The following is a 19453-nucleotide window of genomic DNA, read 5'->3' on the forward strand; positions in this document are numbered from 1 at the left end:
AAAACCAAAGCCTAGGTGGAGAAGGAACCAACTAGATGGGTGAGAAAGAGCCTTCAGGAAGGCACCAGAATGTGCAGAGGCTCAGAAGCTGAAAGGAGCTTGACTTGGTCAGGAACATGGCTTGAGCTTAGAGCTTGAGCAGCGGCCAGAACACGTGGGGTCTTATAAACGTTGATAGGGAGTTAGGATATGGTTCTAGGAGTAATAGAAGGCAGTGTGTACGCAGGAGTGTGAATTGACCTGGTTTTCATTTTCACAAAATTGCTCTGGCTGCTGAGTGAAGAGTGGTGGGTGGGAGGGAGACAAGGAGAGGAGATGCCAGGAGAGGCGAGCAGGAGGAGATATCCTCCTTCCTCTAAGAAAGGAAAGGAGATAATGTAGACCCAGATATTTTCAGGTGAAGAGAAGGGGAAATGGTGCTCACATAGGATGGGTCTCACTTTCTCAGGAGATTTGGTGCCAGAGAAGGGAGAGGAGTTAGGAGTTGCCAGGCAGCAGTGAATGTTGAGTCAGTGCTAGTAATTTGTACTGGGCCAAGATGGTAGGATTTCATGGTTTTTCAACATTATGTTTACTGCCTGGGAGCAGGAATGGGAGAAATAGAATAATGGTGATTCAGAATTGGAGATTGCACTGGTGTGCTTGGGGAAGGGTTGACAGAGAAGTCAGAAGTTAATAGGGGCTTCCCTGGTGGCGCAGTGGTTGAGAATCTGCCTGCTAATGCAGGGGACACGGGTTCGAGCCCTGGTCTGGGAGGATCCCACATGCCGTGGAGCAACTAGGCCTGTGAGCCACAACTACTGAGCCTGCGCATCTGGAGCCTGTGCTCCGCAACAAGAGAGGCCATGATAGTGAGAGGCCCGTGCACTGCGATGAAGAGTGGCCCCCGCTTGCCGCAACTAGAGAAAGCCCTCGCACAGAAACGAAGACCCAACACAGCCATAAATAAATAAATAAATAAATAGTAAGTAAGTTAATAGGTTATTTAGGGGTGGGGGTGGAAATGGAATAAGAGAGGAAGAACAGGGCTTCCCCTGGTGGCGCAGTGGTTGAGAATCTGCCTGCTGATGCAGGGGACACGGGTTCGAGCCCTGGTCTGGAAAGATCCCACGTGCCGCGGAGCAACTAGGCCTGTGAGCCACAACTACTGAGCCTGCACGCCTGGAGCCTGTGCTCCGCAACAAGAGAGGCTGCGATAGTGAGAGGCCCACGCACCGAGAGGAAGAGTGGCCCCCGCTTGCCACAACTAGAGAAAGCCCTCACACAGAAACAAAGACCCAACACAGCCAAAAATAAATTAAAAAAAAAAAAAAAAAGAAGAACAGACCAACTGAAGCAGTTGGGAGAGGTGTGCCTGCAAGGCTTGGTGAAGAAACAGAAATGGGTCAGTGGGTACAGTGAAATGGATGAGATGCTCCAACTGTCTCCCTGCCTAAAAAAAAAAAAAAGGAAAATCTAAGTAACAGGTAATTTGGATTTTCATGGAGAATTTGAAAGAAAATGGCTGAACTCATTTTTAAATTAAAATAGAAAAAAGCTCTCTGTAAAGGTTCTTGTGGCCTGTTGCAGGAGGTGGAGGGAAGAAGATGAGAAGCAGGCAGTAGATGGAACCAGAAAGAAAGAAACACAAGTTAAAGAAATTTTTTTTTTTAAATTATTTTTGGCTGCGTTGGGTCTTCGTTGTTGCGCACGGGCTTTCTCTAGTTGCGGCGAGCGGGGGCTACTCTTCGTTGCAGTGCGCGGGCTTCTCATTGTGGTGGCTTCTCACTGCCGAGCCCGGGCTCTAGGCGCGCAGGCTCAGTAGTTCTGGCTCACAGGCTTAGTTGCTCCGCGGCATGTGGGATCTTCCCAGACCAGGGCTCGATCCCGTGTCCCCTGCATTGGCAGGCGGATTCTTAACCACTGCGCCACCAGGAAGACCAAGTTAAAGAATTTTAAACTTATTTTCACTTGAGTTGTCTACTTCGTTGGTATTTCACCTCTTAGCTTGGCCCTTAGATTACATCTTTTCAGGACCTCTCCGAGTGTGAAGAGCAACAGTAGGCTGACTGAACACCCTCTTTCCAGAGAAGGGGCAAAAGGGAAGATAAAATTAGCACCACTGGCCTAAGTGTAGGTGGGGCCTGTGAGGTTTAGGAAGTTGCTCCCCTCTTGTGGCCAATCCTGGAAACAACAGCCAAGAAACGTGTTCTAGGGCCGTGTCTTTTCAGTGTTTTCCAGATCAGCAGTCAGCAACACCTGGGAACTTGTTAGATATGCAAAATCCCGGAATTCAGCCCAGACCTGATGAATCAGAAAGTTTGCTGAACCCCACCCCCAATCTCTTTTAAAAGCCCTTCAGATGATTCTGATGAATGCTGCAAGTTTGGAAACCACTATTCTCAACCTATACCCCAATATCCCTACCCTCCCTTTCCCTCTCCCCCCAAAATGTAATCTCCTAATTTCTAATTACAAGAATAGCAGAGCTTCCTATTTAAAGTTAATCCTCTCTCTCCATATTCTGGACTCCAAAACCTCCTGTCTCCCCAGGAATCTTTCTTTTTTTAAAATATATCTTGATCCTACATCTTCTAGCAGCAGGCCTATTTCTCTGTACCCTGCAGAGCCCCTTTTTGGGGGGACAAGCAGGATCCACCTGTTTTTCCTTCCTTCCCCAGAAACTGCTCTTAGATTTTTCCTTTTTCAGCCACTCTTCCCTACTCCTCCCTTCTGCCCACCCTCACCTCACGTAAATCCCTTCCCTAAGCTACTCCACGGGGCTGGTAGGATCAGCTAGAATGGATGTGCCTGCACCTTCTGCAGCTCAGGTGATCTGTGAGCTCTGCCTTCCCCAGCTATGGCATTTTATGTTCAAAGTACTCCTTCACCAGTATTTCACTTAACGCCAACAAAGGATTGAAAACCACATTCCACAAAGGTTTGTATTAATGAACTTTCAACAACAGCTGATAATGGCTTTTTTCTTTTTTCTTTTTAAACAGTCCAAGCACACCAGGGGTTAAATACTTCTCTTTCCACTGTTTATTATTAATGTACAAAATATACAAAACCAAAAGAAAAAAGAAAATACTTATCCTCAAATCCATTGTGGCTCTAACCCAAGACCCTGCACAAAACCCAACCAATCCAGTTTTCATAGAAAACAACTGATGCTGAGACAGGTGAAGGAGAGGGCTGGGAGAGGGCAGGTCATCTTATTGAATCCACCCAGGAAGGCACCTGGTGGGGATTCAGAGGTGGCTGACAGGGCAAGGGAGCTGGAGGCTTCACACCCACAAGGTTCCAGGTGGGGGCCAGGAGCGTGCTAACTCCCAGAGGCAGTGCGTGTAGTGTGACTGGCATGCCCAGCACGCCGGGCTTCAGTTGATGAAAAGCTGGTCTCACTGACGTGTTTTAATTTCCAGAATGAGCTGCAGGCAAGGGTGGACCACCACCAATGGCCTCACCTATGCCAGCTAAAACTTTTCACCGGATGTCGATGTGAATTTGCCATCATTGAACCTAGCAGACCCATGATGCAAACTTGGGTGTTCACGGAAGATTGCAACGTCTTACTTGAGAAAGGACTCAATGTAAAGCCTGTGTCAGGGGAGGAGTGGGGATGATGTGTTCCAGAACTCAAATCCAGCCTGATTGAGTCCTCTCAGTGCAGTGGGATACACAATACCCCTTTTACCATCTCCCCACCCCATGAGGAAGCATGAACTTGGCTGGGATGATTTCATAAGTGCAGTTGATCCCGTGTCAGAGTTCTGTGTGCATGTGGAGGACCCACAAGAGGAGAGTAGAGGTGTTCTCCAGGATAACCAGCTTTAGGTTCTCAGGCATAAAGGGTAATACCGGAGAGGTGCTTGGCATAAAGGGCAAATCTCCTCAAAAAGTGAAGCCAACAGGGTCTCCTCTTCGGCAGTCCAGGGTACAGAATGTGTCCAGTCTCTCTCCTCCCCAGACTGGAGGAAAATATGTACATCAATGCGCACCAGTGATCAGAAAACCCCCAGGAACCCAGGCAGGTGGGCACTGAGGGGGCCGGCTCCTCATCAGCTGGGGAAAGGGGAAAATGGGCCTCACAGAAGCCATAAAAGGGCGGAAGGAGCAAGGCTGCAGTCCACAGGGGTGTGGGCGGGGCGGGCAGGTGGTCCCTAGGGCAGGGGGGGCCCATTGACACCCGGGTGGTAGAAGGCACAGTTGTTCTCATAGCGGCAGTTACCCTTCATCATGAAATGTCGACAAACAGGGCGATTTGACATGTCTGTGGGAATGATGGTGGAATAGTTAGATAGGAAATGGCCAAGAGGTCAGTGCCACCCTCATCCCACCCGTCCAAGGCATCCTGAGACCTGTCTTTGAGAGAGACCTAGTCTTGGGGACCTGGGGGCAGGGCTAACGGAAGGAACTGCCATGCATGCTGGGAACTGGGAACGAGGCGACCTCATGTTCTGCCTGGCAGACCCGGGGTAGTGACGTTCCCCAGAAAGTTGTGTGGGACACCAAGAGCCATGTGGGGGACAGGGAGCATCCTCACCTCCTCCATGGCTGTGGCCTCCATCGTGCCCTCGGTGGCCCCCTCCGCCATGGCCAGGGCCATCATGGCCACGGTGCTCATGAGGGGGTGGCCCTCGATGGTCGTGGCCTCGGTGACCAGGGCCATCATGAGGCCGGTGGCCATGGGGCCCCCCATGTCCAGGGCCTTCGTGGGGGCGATGCCCACCACCAGCACCCATTCCTCCACCAGGGCCTTCATGAGGACGATGGCCACTGCCACCACCCATGCCGCCGCCAGGGCCTTCATGGGGGCGATGTCCCCCACCCATGCTACCACCAGGGCCTTCGTGGGGGCGATGCCCACCGCCCATGCCACTGCCAGGGCCTTCGTGGGGACGATGTCCGCTGCCACTGCTCATGCCCCCACCAGGGCCTTCATGGGGACGATGCCCACCACCTCCAACCATGCCCCCACCAGGGCCCCCTCGTCCATTTGGAGGTCCTCCTCCAGAGCGCCCTCCTCTGGCCCCTCGGAATGGAGGAGGAGGAGGAGGTGGTTCATTTCCTCCTCGGCCACCACGGCCTCTATGGTATGGCCCAGGACCCGGTCCTGGGCCCCCACGCATCGGGCCACCCCGCATGGGGTCACCTGGGCCATCCCAGAAGGGATCTCCCCCCCGGGGAGGGGGTGGGGGACCCAGGAGACGTGGACCCACTGGCCCACCAGGGCCCCCAGGGCCTCCATGGGGACCTGTTGGGGGAAAAAAAAGGGAGAGAGACAGTATCAGCTACCTGTTGCACCCAGGGACCGCCATCTCCCAACCCAAACCAACCCCCGGCTTTGGTCAATCCTGTACTGTTACCAGGCCGAAATCAAGCAGACAAGCCCATTCCGACTTCTCACTCACCACCTACCTGGCATAGGTCCGCCAGGTCCAGGGGGGAAGTGCTGCATGCCCTTGGGGCCCCCGGGGCCTCCCGGTGGGAAACCATTGGCTATGGGACCAGGGCCTAAAAGTCCATGAGGCACTGTTAATGAAAAAGGAGTGAAGCAGTCAGCAAGATGATTCTAGAAGAGCGGCATGACGTCTTCCCGCTTAGGTGTGCCCAGCTGACCCCCTCAGACCAACGTGGCAGAGCACTGCTCTCTCTGTCCAGTCTTCCCCTCCCATGTCTTGCCGTCTAGTGGCAATACCCCTGCTCCCCCAATTCCACTGCAGGCCTCCTCGCCCAGGCCCCGGGGCCGGCCCTGAGGATTACCCAGCATCTGCTTGATCTTGTCTGAATAGTCTGGTTGCTTCAGCAGTTCCTCTGAGGGATGACTGTTAGGGCTACCCTGTGAGGCAAGGTCATTAAGGGACAAGGTCAACAGAGAATAAGGGTGACACCCGGCAGAGAAGGGAGAGCCCGAGGAGAAAGCAAGCGGGAAGGTGAGCAGAACGGGAGTAAGGAGAAATGGAGACAGTGGGGAAGAAAAGGGAGGCTCGTACCATGATGGAGGTGAGGATCTCCTGCACATTGATGCCTCCTCCTCCAGGACCCTGGGGGCTCTTCCCGGCACCCATGCTTCCCATAAGATTGGCCAGAACAGGAGGTAACTTGGAACCGCCTGCCCCATCGGGTGAGCCACCGGTCCCCCCAGGCTCCAGGGTCTCAACATACGGGGTCTCATCCATGGAACATTCCTGAAAGGACAGGAGAGAACAATCAGGACCAACAAAGAGTAAAGAGACAGTCTCACATGAAAGATGCATTAATGTCAATCACAACCTCCATCACCACATAACTCACCTCATCTAGGGGGATGAGTTTTGGGGGGATAGGCTCATAGGGCTCAGGATCAGGCTCGTGAGGACTGTCAGGAATGCAGAAGGTGATAGAAAAAAAAAGAGTGACAGTCAAATTATTTATTCAAGCCCTTGATTTTCTTCCTAACCCCCACCCCACTTCTAATTACCCCAGGGCACGTTCCCCTCAAGGGCTCAATACCTCAGGAAGTGAACCCCATTCTGCTCACCTTTCCTTGTTGAGGAAAAGCTCCTGAAGGATCCCCTTCTCCCGCTCAGCCTGGATGTACCGCTCCTGGCTGTTGCTTCCAGGGGTGACGAGAGGCGAGGGCAGCACAAGGGGCCGGGGGCACACCCAGGGCACCTTCTCCTCCATGTTGTCGTGGCTCAGACGCCGGGCCGTCTCAAACGCGTGTCTGTCTGACAGTATCTCTCGCTTAGCTGCCTCGCCGAAGTCCTTGATCTTATTCACATTCACTATTGCCAAGGAGAAAAAAAGCAAGAGGGAAAGTAAGCCCAACCAAGTCCTTTTTAAACTCTCTATACCCCACCTACTATAGAGGAAACTGGATCTCTAACCTCGTTCAGTTTCATCCAGTTCAAAATAGAAATACTCTCTCAGTTTGCCCTCCTCAGGCCAGGTCACAGTTTTCCTCTTCCTGCCTTTCCGGGTCAGCTGGCTAGGATCTCCGGGACTCTCCACTGGCTTTGCATCCAGAGCTCCTGGCTCCAAAGAGGCTGTAAACAGAAGTAGTTTCAGACCAGATCCTTCCTTTCAGAAAACCCTGAAACCTGAACCAGTTTCTAGACTTACCAGTATCCATGAGCTCTGGGACTTCAACAGGGGGAACTGGGGTCCCTGGACGTTCTGTGTCCATAGCCTCAGAAGGAGGTGCTGGCTCTGGGGAAGAAGGTTTGGCTGTGCTCGGTTCTGTGCTCGTTTTCCCTTCAAATGGGCTTGGCTATTGTGAACGAAAAAGAAGTTAATGAGCTGACAGGAAAGGCAAGGTCAAGGCAAGGCAATTAGTCCAGGGTCCTTGGCAGGATCTCCTAACAGTTCCTATAAAGGAAGACTCTGTCTCTAACAGTGCTCTGCTGCCACCAGTCTACGTCTGAGACACAGCTCCTCTTGTCCTCCCCAAGCATCCTAGCTGCTGGGCCCTTCCTTCACCTGTACCTTTTCTACCTGGTCACTGGCACCTACTGCACAGCACCCATACCTTGGCAGCTGTGGGTGACAGCACCTTCTTCTTCTTCTTAATTTTGATGCCTGGAACAGGGGCTGAATTGAGCGCATCCAGAAAGCCCAGGCCCTCCATAGCTACAAAAGAAAAGAGCATAAAATGGAATCATCAGACCTCCTTAATAATCCTATTCCTATAGACAAAATCTGGGCAGAAAATTGGCCAGTAGAGACCCTGCCTCAACTCTGGACACAATAAGCTCAAGGTGACCAGGAAGCATATGTAGGAGGATTCACACAAGAAATTCTTGTCATTATTCTATCTTTCTTTCAAAGGCAGGCAAGCATGGCTTTGGATAGGAATCAGAGCTCAGGTAATTGACAAAGCCAGCCCCCATGAACATGACGGCTGGGAGCGTACCCACCAGTCACTGAACAGCACACCTCCCTACTTCATCTCTAAAATCACTCCTAAGCAATCCTACGAAGGACTCCTATGAAGGGAGTTCCAGGGGCATAAACAGTAAAGGACACCAAGAAACCAGATGAAAATGGAGGAAAACACTTCACTTCCATGAAAAGAGTTTGCTCTCAATGCAAAGCACATCCCCCCAATTTAGACTCACGCTGTGGCGGGATGATCTTCACTTTGATCTCTTTGGTGGCATTGGGTGTTGTGTTGAGTGGCTTGTATTTCTTCTCTGCAGGGGGCGCAGCATCTCCTGGGGCAGCTGCGGTACTGTTAGAAAGGGACCGGTCAACAACACCTGACTCGCCCACTCTTTTCCCCTCACGTCCACAGACCCAGCCCATTCAAAAACCAAGAACGTGGTCCATACCTCTGACGCTTGAGGGGGATGGGTTTAAGGTTGTACTTGTCAGAAACCACCACTGCACTGGCATTCTTCTTCACAGGCACCAAAGATGGGGTCTCCAGCTCTAGTCCTGGGGCAGAAGACATGGTGTTGGGGCTGGACTCACTCCACACTCTCCTGACTCTTCCTCCCTTAACGTTCATCAAGCCCTATAAACTCCCACAACGCTCCATCCACTAGTCTTCCCTCTCTCCAGATTTACCATACCATTAAGTCCAACTCTTCCACCATAAGGCCCGGGCTGTGCACCTACCCACAGACCCTCCAGAGGCCAGACGGCAGCCTTACCGGTAGAGCGGAACTTGGCGTGACTGGGCGCCGTGGTTCGGAGGGACTTGGGCTTCTCCCTCTTCTTCTCTGGGGCCTCCTCAGCCCGAGTCTCAGCCTTCACCTCAGTCAACGGTCGCTCAGGAGGGGTGGTTCGATTCTTTCCCTCTTCTTTCCGTTTCTTCTTATCTTTCTCTGTTGTGGAAAAACAGAGCAGAAAAGGATTTTATTTAGATAAAGAAAAAGACTGTCAGTCAGAGGTAGAAAGCAGGTTAGAGGCACGGAAGGCCACATCCCAGTGGGAAAGAAAGAAATACAAGGGATAAAGGGCCAAGGAACTTACCAGCAGGCTGGGTACTGCTCTGGGAGCGGATGACAGCCATCCAGTCGCTGACAAGGACTGAGGCCAATTTCCGGAGCTCTGCAGGTGAGAGAAAGGGGAAATGCCTAAATAATGTAAGAGACACTGAATCATGGAATTTTCCTCTATTCAGATAACTTTCAACCCTGATGCCACTGTAACACTGGGGGCGGGGGTGGCAAAAAGAAGGAACATTTATTAAAGTATGTTGTAAAAACTACACTAGTTGCTTTGCATACATCTCATGTAATTGTTATTACAACCTGAAAATTTTTAATCTCCCTTTATAGACACAGAAGCATGGAGATTAAAGTCACAAAACTAGAAGATGGCAGAATGAACCTAGTGCCTATGCTCTTCCCCTAACCACTTATTACAATAAAATAAGGAGAAAGGCAGAGGGGTTCAAGTATCCAAAGGGCTACCAGATTTTAAAAATTTCAAGGAGGCAGATTTAGATCCTCGTAAAAAAAGATCTTCTAGGGAAACTTTTTTCCTAGAATGTCACTAGTGATGACAGCTCTTAAAAAAAATCAAATAAGTGTTGCAAGAGTGAAAAAAGAACTTAAAAACAAACCGATTTAGGATGAAGGAAGCAGAGTTTATCTAGAGAAAAAAGATGGTCAGAGAATTTAAAGATAAAAAACAGAATTTATTTCTAAATATATGGAAAAATGCATTTGTAGCTCTTTCCTTCTGTACTTGGCAAATAATATCTCCTATCTATGGGACCTCTCTTCTTGCCAACATTTCCATTATGGGCTGATTTAATAATGAAATTGTTGTAGAATATTAAAACTTAACTTTTTAAAACAGTCACACAACTGCCAACTCCTATACCTAATGCAATATGAACCCCAATGCCCAGTGGGGGAATATCCTGAAACCTCTTCGGCGCAATCGATACTACGGTCCAGTAACACTTAACTACAGTCAATAAGGAATGTACAAATTTCAGTATCTAAAGGAAGCACAGAATAATAATTAAACCTATACTCAAAGAGAGCAACACAATTAAGCCAGCTGGAACAAGGACCAATATACCTCAGTGAAGAAACAAAAGATAGGCAATGATTTAATGGGATCTTCTGTGTTACAGTTTATCCTACAAAGCTACTCTGAGATGTCAGAAAAATAGTGAAGTGCTCATTATATAAAAGGACCTAAAAACAGAATTAATACAACTAAAAGAACGGAAAGCTAGGGAATGTTTTTCACTTAAACAATACTGTGAGTTAAAACAAAATCGTGATCCTTTATCCTGGAAAATGTTCCCAGTGTTTTCTCCTCTAGCTAAACTTTCCAAAGGGACCTAGCATACCATTCCCCATAGACAAAGAGCGGGGATCAGCTCTGCTACAATACTGCTCACTTGCGGGAAACCAGTGTCTTGTGCTCCCTGGTTTATGCCTTGGGTATAAAATTTTTGGGTTAACTCTTGGATATAAACCCTTTTCTTCTCTAAAGAAAAGCCTGTGACTTTCTGGAGCCAGGCTTTGTCTTCAAGCCAGAACTGTATGGCCCTTGCCAGGAGCTCCAAAACCCTTTGTCTTAGCAAAGGAAAGAATCTGTTGCTATCAAAGCTATGATATACTCCAGCAGTCAGGATTCTGCCCATGCCCTACAGCAGGGTGTTTATTGGTAGAACAAGCATACCTGTTGTTAGGAAAATAGACATTGAGGGTCCCAGAATATGCTCTATTTATTGATATTTAGAGAAAAAGAAGTAAATGATGACGAGGCATTCTAGGATGACACTATTTCCCCCAAAGAATTTTAAGTGTATGCCTTTTACACCAAGAGAGCTTAAGAAATGAAGGTAACTGAGTGGAAGTAACGGAAGAAGGCCCAGGACACAGAAGAAGGGACTGGCCCCTACCTTCATCCTCACTTGACTTGCTCAGCTGCTTCACCAGTTTGGCTGTGTTGTTCTACGAGAGGAAGGGAGCAGCAGGATGGTAAATGCCAGAAGGAAAAGCAGCCCACTCAGAGCTAACCACTCCCACAAACGCACAATCTCTTAACAGCCACTAACACTGAGATAGACCTTCTCTCTTACAAAGCCCTTGGAGACATTCTTACTCCTTAAAACAACCCAGTTAGGTAGGTTCAATCATTCCCATTTTACAAATGAAGAAACTGAGGCTCAGATATATAAAGTGCCCCACGTCACACACCTATTAAAGGACATAAATTTGAACCAAATCTTGATTCCAAACTCCTATTTTTTTCTACCATTCTACCTCACAGGCCCAAGACTGTAGCCACATCAGAGTCGACATGAGTTTTTCATCTGTTAGCCTAAACCAAAAAGGAAGAACCAGGATTATAAAGACTGAAGGTACCTGCTTGAGATGGTCAACAGTGAGTGGTAGGTGCTGCAGGGTCAGTAGAATTTGCTGCAAGAGGGGAATGTTGTTGGTTGTCTTTGAATATGTCAGCCAATTGTTAAGAAGCTTGTAACCACCAACGTCAATAAACCTGCAGGCAGGGAGGAGGCTCTGTGATGCCCTTCCTGGGTCTTGGGAGTATACCCCACCCTCCTAGTCCCCCATCAACAACCCAGGAACCCCGTGCCTCACCTCCCTCCGCCTTCGAAGTACCCAGCCACCCAGGTCCCCACTTACTTGACCAATATTTCTGGTGAACGGGTCTGCAGGAGAATGTTCAAGTAAGTGCACCGACTCACCATCTTTCGTGCTTCCTTCATCAGACTGTAAGAGATGAGTCAAGGTTAGAAATGTAGCAGCCCGAAAGCACCTCTTCTTTGAGCAGAAGTCTCTAATCTGCGGGAGTACCTCGAGATCCCTGATGACTTGGGACTTCGCTACTGGGTGGGGGGATCACACAGGCCCCTAGGAGGATGGGGTGGATCAGGATTGATGTGGAAACACCCAGAGGGATGGAACACAACGGAGGAGATGCACTGAAGTCTCCGATCTGAGGAGGTTAAGTGTCACTGCTTCTCTAACCCACAGGACACATTTGATTCTGCTTCCAGGTGAAGAGCCCTAGCCTTCAACTACCATCTCTTCGGACTGGCTTAGTCACTCGCTTTCTCCTGGAAAACTTGAGGATCCCTGAAGGAAAATGACATTTGGGGCATGCAGAATGCAACCCAAAACAGAACTAAGAATCCTGTCACCTGACTCCCCTGCTTGCTTCCTTCCTTCCCTTGGGACTGTGGGTCTCCAAATATCCAGATGCCATAATGACCAGGGATCAAGGGGTCATCTTTTCCTATCACTAGTTCTAACATAATTGGATTTGAATCCTATTCCACTGACTCCCATTCCTCTTAGGGAACATTTTTTGCTATCTGCCTTAATTATAGTCATATTACAACACAAAATATTCTCCACTCACAATGAATTCAAAGGGTACAGACTCACCTGAAGATCTTCGAAATCCCATCCACACTCTTGACTTCCCCATCTCGGTTAAGGAAGCTATCCAGGCCCTTGAGAAGCTCTTTGGGGTCTATGGGACCCGAACCCATGGTTGAGGTTTTCTAAGATAAGAGGATAAAACAAACCCACAGAATAAATGGGTGGCAAGGACAGCCCCAGTTGCCCTCTAATAAATTCCATCTCTGTGTTTGACAAATTATTAGTGATTATTTAATCTACATTCAACTGCACTCACCATTATCTAGATAAGAAAAATCAACACAGACCATTGTCGCTACTGAGAAAACAGCCCTGGCAAGTGAAGCACTGTGTTAATACATGACTGAAGGGGACGACAATCAGACTGGAGGACTAAGGCAGCATCTCTCCTCTCGCTCCCAGTTACATCCTTCCTAGGACAGCTGAACTTCACCAGATTGTATCAGAGCTAAGATTCACATTCCCAAAACAAACACTCAACTCTCCAAGTCATTTTTGCTTATTAGGTCCCGTTTCTCCTTAGTTGCTAATGAATCTAGCTTAAAAAAAAAACACCAAACCCATAGCTTGATAAGAACTGGGCCAATCATGGATGTTGGGCTGTCTTCCAAGAGTCAACTCCTTTCTATCTTAGCCCATGAAGAGTCAACCGCTTGGGAGATTGGGATTGACATATATACACCAATATGTATAAAATGGATAACTAATAAGAACCTGCTGTATTAAAAAAAAAAAAAAAGAGTCAACCGCCACAGGTAGCAGGATATGTTCTGCTTGCACCAGTAGACAATCGTCTAAAGTTGTAGGTGAAAGAGAAGGAAACAAAACTTGAAAACAGAACCTCTCCCCTACGGGAGTTAGCGGTGGCTCCCAGAAATAGAGACAAATGGAGCAAAGAAAATCAAGCAGGTCCTCCTAAGCCTTGAAAAAATGTCACTCATTAACCAAACACTGCATGAGTTTTTATTGTTTCAAAGTTAAGGGCAAGATTGGTTCGTGGTTTCAAAAGCAAAGATGCGAATCTGACTCCTACTCCCCACCTAAATCATAACACCACCCAAGATCCCCAAGGAGGGCCTGAAATTAGAAACCATGGAGCCAAAAAGAATGGAACAAATAAAACAAGAAGCTGGCAAAATGCCATTAAATTTTAAGTAGCTGCTTTAGACTAGGTTAGAAAATGAGTTAATTAAAAGCTGAACACAGCTGTTACGGGACAGAGACATGTGAAACAATTTCTAGGCCAGAACTGAAGTTCGAGAGAGGTAATTTAGAATCAATATGGTTCTGATTAGGATTTTTATCCACAATGCCTCTAAACATTGGCTTCTGAGAAGCAGAAAAGAAAGCCACCTTAGTAATATCGACATTTGGGAAGTAAGACGAACACTGGGTAGGAAGGAGGCAAGAAGAAAGCCTCCTGAATCCCACATCTAGTACAGAGATGAAACACATGAGCCAGGCAGAAGGGTGGGAAAAATCAGTGTTTTACAAAGATGATTATATTTTCTGCAGAAAACAGGTTCCTTATAAGATCATGTTAATTAGTTCTATTTGTTCTCAAGCCAAAAGAGAAAAACAAGCATAACACTTTCAACCTTTTAATTCTCACAGTAAAAAAGTCAATAAATTTCTACATTTACAGGTCCTAACAACCTAGGCCAAGAAGAGGCAGAGGCACGGGGGGAACTTGGTTCCTGAGATCATAACCTGTGGGCTGAATACAGGGAGAGGAGGTAAGGTAAGAAATACTGAGAGGTGAGCAAGTCTGGGTTAACTGTGCTTTGCTGCTGCCCTGGAATCTCCACGAGGACACGTAGAACCTAAGGTCAGAGGAAAAAACATTCAAGTCCAATACCAGATAAATTAGAAGTCCACAGGCCAAATCCACTTAAGTGTGGTGATTCTTATACACAGAGACAGACATGGGGATAAAGGAATTTTCCCCATGTAGTAAGACACTATAAAGTGAAATATAGACACTATTAAGGACAGAAATACAATAAAGTGATACATAAAATAGATTCCCCATTTGCTGGAGACTGGAAAAGCAATGAGCGAATCCAAAGTAATAAAATATATATCATCAGTAAAAAAAATATATATGCAATTTGACAAAAAGCTTTCAATTAAACTAACTTCACTTCCAACCAATGCCCCCTAAATACACCTGGCCCCTCAGATTCAAACCCAGTTGAATACACAGCACCTTGGAAAAGTCCCTTTTGCACACCCACCCACCAGTTAAGTCAACAGGCCTGCTCCCCCTACTTCCTTCAGAAACAAAAACTGTCACCTGAGCTCAAATGTTCCTTTGCTTAAGAGGGTAGCAGACAAGAGAGAATAACCATCTTTAGAGAGAAAAGAAACCAGTGAGTACACAGCTAAACTCTGTCCAGTGCCTTCTGCTGGGAATGGGACCCAGGGACAACTTTTTAATTCCCATTCACAACAAGCAAGAATAAAAGACATTAACAGTCAAGGAAAAGTAGAAGACAAAGCAGAAGAAATGTTAAATATTCATTTTCCACTGCAGTTTTCCTATTATTTACATTCTGGAAATATAATTAACAAAACTATAAATTTTGTCTCACAAGCACCAATCACGTGGTTTTAAAATGTAAGGGGGTTTTCTCATGACGGCTTCCTCCAGGCAGATTAGTTTTCACTCATTTAAAATTAAGGACCCCAAGTGTTTTACAACCTATTTCCTTATTTTGAAGTCATTACGTTTAGAAAGAAGTTCCAAGGCACTCAAGTGGAAAGGAATGAAGAGCCTAAATTCTCGGCACAGCCCTACAGGAGAAAAGGCAAACGACTTTACCAGGGAAAGAGGGGCAGTGACCAATTCTCATTAACATATCTGGAGCCTGGAACGAAAGCTTAAGGAAGCTTTCTGAAACCAAAAATAATCCAGGGCATGATATGTTTTAATTTCCTTGAAGGCAGAACATACGGGGTGGCCGGTGGGGAAGCAACCCCTGGCATCATCTCCACCTTGTCCTAAAGCTGGGCTCTCCTTATGGAGGATGTTGCCGGCAGACACAAGGCACTGGGGAATTTTCTTTCTTACCAGAGATAAAATTAAGTCCAGAAGTGACACCAACTCCTGCCTCCAAAATAAATAAGATGAAAAATATGTAGCTTGGCTAAAGTTACTCCATACCCATCACCAATGAAACAGAACTGAACTGGTTCAGGACAAAAATTCTAGGCGAGTTTAAAAACAATCACAACAATCTTCTAACAAAGGAGGAAGGTGTCCAAGTTTACCTTCACTTGGAGGTCTTAGCACTTCTGGAAATGAAGTGCTTTGTAGCTTACATTCCCCCCTTCCTTTCCACGGTAATTGAGGCATTTCCTAGTCTGACTCCAGAGTGGACTGAATTATGTCTCTCAGGTGATTCACAAGGTCGCACCTCTCTTCAAGTAGTAAGCCCCTCCCCCTCAAAATCATTCCAAAACCTGGTAGCACATGCCCTTCCCAAACGCTTATTTGCCTTTCAATAAGGGTGTAAAGTCACCCCCCACCCCTGCCCTCACAGGACAGGATCCCAGATAGAACTGTGGCCACAAACTACAAGGATCAGGTTCTCCGAAGTTCTCTGGATGGATGTGGTTTCCCTAGAAGACTTTTTTTCCCATCTCCCATGTTAATGCAGATCTTCTTTATTATAATCCCCTGCTCACTAGAGCTCAGGAACCCCAGTGGGTAGAATGTTCAGCTCCCAAGGAAGGTATGCTGCAGAGGCACATGGCAAACTGCTTAAAAGATAAAAAACTTGTGGTCAGTAGGACATGTGGAAGAGTCCCTCCCATCCAATCCAGAAGTAATAGTTTGAGAATCCATACCCAGTAGAAAATTAGCCCTAAAGTCTCACCAAGTCACCACAGAACAGTTGTACAAAATGGCTTTCCAATTCTGCCTAGAACCTTCACGCTTCAGGGCAGGACTTTAAAAAATGACAAGTATATGGAAGAGTCTGATAAAGATTTGACTTTGAAAAAGTTGGAAGAAGAAAGGTAAGAAAGGGACAGGACACCCAATACCACCCTCAGGTAGGGCACGGCTTTCGAACATGCACCAACTGCTACACCGCCGCACAAGTTGAAAAACGCAGAGGACATTATTTCCCCATTGTTTTTAAGGAATTTCTTTCAGAAGGGAAGGAAAAAGAAATTCAAAAAGGGTGGCTCTTTGGAAAAAAGAAATGAAGGTTGTGAAATGTAATACCAGAAAGGTTTTGCTTACCAGAAACCGTAGCTTGAATCCCCCTGCCTTGAGTTTACAACTGCCGCCTCCTTTCCTAAAGATTCACTTCTCATCCTAGTACCAATGTACAGGAGCTAAGCAACTGGAGAACGTGATACAGCACTGAACACAAAGAGCTTACCCCCAAACCCAGAGGCGGGAATAAGGGCGATTTAGAAGAAAGTCCTAAAGTACCCACTCTCCCCCAGATTCTCATCATACAAAGCCACCAAATGCAAGAGGCCCAAGGACTGATTCCTGAGCAGAAACGGCACATTTCAGTGTCATTAGGCCCCAGTTGTCTATTCCAGTTACTCATTCACAAGCCCTTGTGTCTTCCTCCAGTATCCCCCAACACACAGATAAGACACACACACGCTCACACACACTCCCCTCAAAAGCTTCCAGTCCTAGTATAGCTGTTTTGACTGGTTTCCACCCCTGGCAACTGAAGCGGGGAAAAATTCCAAGCAGTAGTGATGAAAGAGGGTGAAAATAAAAGCAACAGACTCGGGATCGTTAAATACAAAAACTAAAGCTGCCCAAGGAGACGGACAGCTTCAAGACCTAATTCCTATAAGCTTTTTTCCTTTTAAGATAATGGCTATAAAAGGTTATAAAGAAAATAAGGAAAATGGCTTTTCCTGTCTAGCAGCAGCGTGCACAAGAGTCCAGAAGGCATCTGCTCGGGGTGGAGTTTAAAGAGGGTGGAGAAAGGAGGAAGAAAGCTGATTACATCACCTTTCAATGCTGCTCCTCCCCCTTGACCAAGTTTCTAGGGCGGCCCTAAGCTCTGGATGGCAAAAGGGGGAGAAAAACAACAAAGCAGGGACGCCATCTTGTTACGGAGAAGAGGACTCAAACTTAAAAAGCTATCCCGGCTCTGCCGGTAGCTTTTTACATTAAAAAACCTTTTAGTAAAAAAAACCAAAAGACAAAAAGCAGCCCCCATCCTGAATAGTCTTTGACCTACTTTGAATAAGAGCAGTGTGAAAATAAAAGCAATTAAAATATCAAAAAGAACAATTTTCTGCGGGGAAGAACTGAATTTCCAATTGAGGTTCAACTTGCTACTGTCGACCACCCCCCATCCTCCCTATAAAGGGAAAGGGGGGAGGACTTGGACCCCTCTCAACAAATAGGGTTGAGGTGGGAGGACAGGAGAAAAATGGGTCAAGACACAACCTGCAACGCCGCTTGGAAGACAAAAGGACAAAGAAAGTCGCCATATTGAAGCAGGGAAGAAAAAAATTCCTTTTAACGACACAAATCTTTTAGAAAGCTAGCATTCAATTGCACTAAATGGCTTTTAAAATTATACTCCTGAATTCCACATTTCCCCAACCTTTCCACCCTCTACTTAACTGTATTCCCACCAAAAAGTATCAAATTAAAATGTTAATCACTTTTTTTTGCTTTTAAATAACCTACGCAATCTGCAACAATTACAAGACATTCTTTACCTCCCCAGTATCTTGTATGTATTGGCACTAAGATTATATTTTGCCCTGAATTAAGTGTCTTGCAATCTTTATTCCTAGATTGCCACCTATATTAACCACACAAATATACCCCAAACAAATTACATTAAAATTGAGAGTTAACAATCATTTAAAAAGTCATAGCCACCTATTTCTCTCTGCCCATCTCCTTACCCTGCAATCTTTATGTACAGATTGCTTATTAATCTGGCAAATTGAAAGGCGCCCTGCTTGTCTCACACACAAAGAAGTGGGACTTCTGGGCCACAAAATCCACCATCTTTTGTATGTGAGCTCATTAACCCTTTTGAAGACTGCTGCTAACGAGAGGAAGGTAACCATACCTCCTTATAAAAAGCAAACACTTATGGCTTTGGCAGTCTGGAAATTGGCTGGATTACCAAGGGTTAACCATCAAAATCTTAACTTGCGGGCCCTCCCTCCACCCTCTCCTAGCCTGCAGCAAAGCAGGGAAGAGGCAGGTGGTAGGGGAGAGAGAACACTGTTTAGACCCAAAGGCCCTTTTTAATGGAGATTAAGTGACCGGATCGGTCCTTCTCCAGTTCTCTATTTGTTCTACGGTCTCATTTCTTCCTCTCATTATTTTTGGTTTCACAAAGGGAAACGTTGATTTCTTGTTGCAAGGCTGGTTTTTGAAAATTCGACACTTACTATCCAATTTTTTTGCGACGTCAGCACCTCGGGCTCAGGGGGGGAGGGGGTTAAAATTTTGGAGAAAAAAAATAAAACCACCAACCAGGACCCAAAACTCAATTATTTGCGGGGCCTCATTGGATCAAAAAGTCTCCTTAAAAAAAATAAAGGCCAACTCAGTATTCATTTCCCCCCCACCCAACTCCATGTAGGGAGGGGGGTCGTAGAAAAAAAGTTCTGAGTGGATTAAAAAAAGTAAACGCTGGATGAGTGAATTTGGGTGGGTTTGGGAAGGGAGGGTGGTTGATTATTTTTGAAGTTATGTGGTGACGGTCCTTCGGCCACAGATTTCAAGTCCCAGGCAGCGTGGGCTGGTGGGGTGGGCAAGATAGGTGGGAAGGGGCAGAAGACACAAGTGGTTGGGCTGGTGGCTGCTGTTTTCCCTTTCCCCCCTCTCTCAGGATCCTTTCAAGGGCTTAGATGTTGCTGCGGCTTGTTTCTTTTCTCCTCGTGGCCGGCCCGTCTTTCTCCGAGAAAATTCAAACCTGGGATAAAAGGAACACAAGGGAGAAAGATATAATCAGTATGGGTTGCTCTTAAACACCCAAAAGTACAATCTCTGTTGTCCCCAAACTCCTCCATGTCCCATCCCGAACACAGCCGCTTAAAGAGAGTCACGGCTCTCAACCGAGTCCTCGCCTAACCCATTTCCTAGG

General features: G+C 46.9%; 1 protein-coding gene across 4 annotated transcripts in view; it reads right to left on the reverse strand.

The window, feature by feature from the left end:
- Positions 1-3006: 3006 nt before the first annotated feature.
- The window catches only part of PPP1R10 (protein phosphatase 1 regulatory subunit 10), a 36848-nt gene continuing 20401 nt past the window's right edge, over positions 3007-19453 (reverse strand). For 2 of the 4 annotated variants that reach the window (XM_059938260.1, XM_059938262.1), the window contains exons 2-20: positions 18756-19282; positions 12354-12472; positions 11589-11675; positions 11307-11442; positions 10841-10892; positions 8944-9021; positions 8622-8795; positions 8298-8403; positions 8085-8197; positions 7496-7596; positions 7090-7237; positions 6855-7013; positions 6506-6752; positions 6280-6343; positions 5979-6173; positions 5749-5824; positions 5404-5517; positions 4529-5239; positions 3007-4255 (exon numbers count right to left, since the gene is read on the reverse strand). In XM_059938260.1, coding sequence (XP_059794243.1) covers positions 4146-4255; positions 4529-5239; positions 5404-5517; positions 5749-5824; positions 5979-6173; positions 6280-6343; positions 6506-6752; positions 6855-7013; positions 7090-7237; positions 7496-7596; positions 8085-8197; positions 8298-8403; positions 8622-8795; positions 8944-9021; positions 10841-10892; positions 11307-11442; positions 11589-11675; positions 12354-12460 — 2778 coding nt within the window. In that variant the 5' untranslated portion in view covers positions 12461-12472; positions 18756-19282 and the 3' untranslated portion in view covers positions 3007-4145. Of the gene's footprint in view, positions 4256-4528; positions 5240-5403; positions 5518-5748; positions 5825-5978; positions 6174-6279; positions 6344-6505; positions 6753-6854; positions 7014-7089; positions 7238-7495; positions 7597-8084; positions 8198-8297; positions 8404-8621; positions 8796-8943; positions 9022-10840; positions 10893-11306; positions 11443-11588; positions 11676-12353; positions 12473-16602; positions 17057-18755; positions 19283-19453 lie in introns of those variants that run through there. The other 2 variants (XM_059938263.1, XM_059938264.1) reach the window with 2 other exon arrangements.

Source organism: Balaenoptera ricei, chromosome 11 (assembly GCF_028023285.1).
Source record: "Balaenoptera ricei isolate mBalRic1 chromosome 11, mBalRic1.hap2, whole genome shotgun sequence".
In the NCBI taxonomy this organism is placed as follows: domain Eukaryota; kingdom Metazoa; phylum Chordata; class Mammalia; order Artiodactyla; family Balaenopteridae; genus Balaenoptera; species Balaenoptera ricei.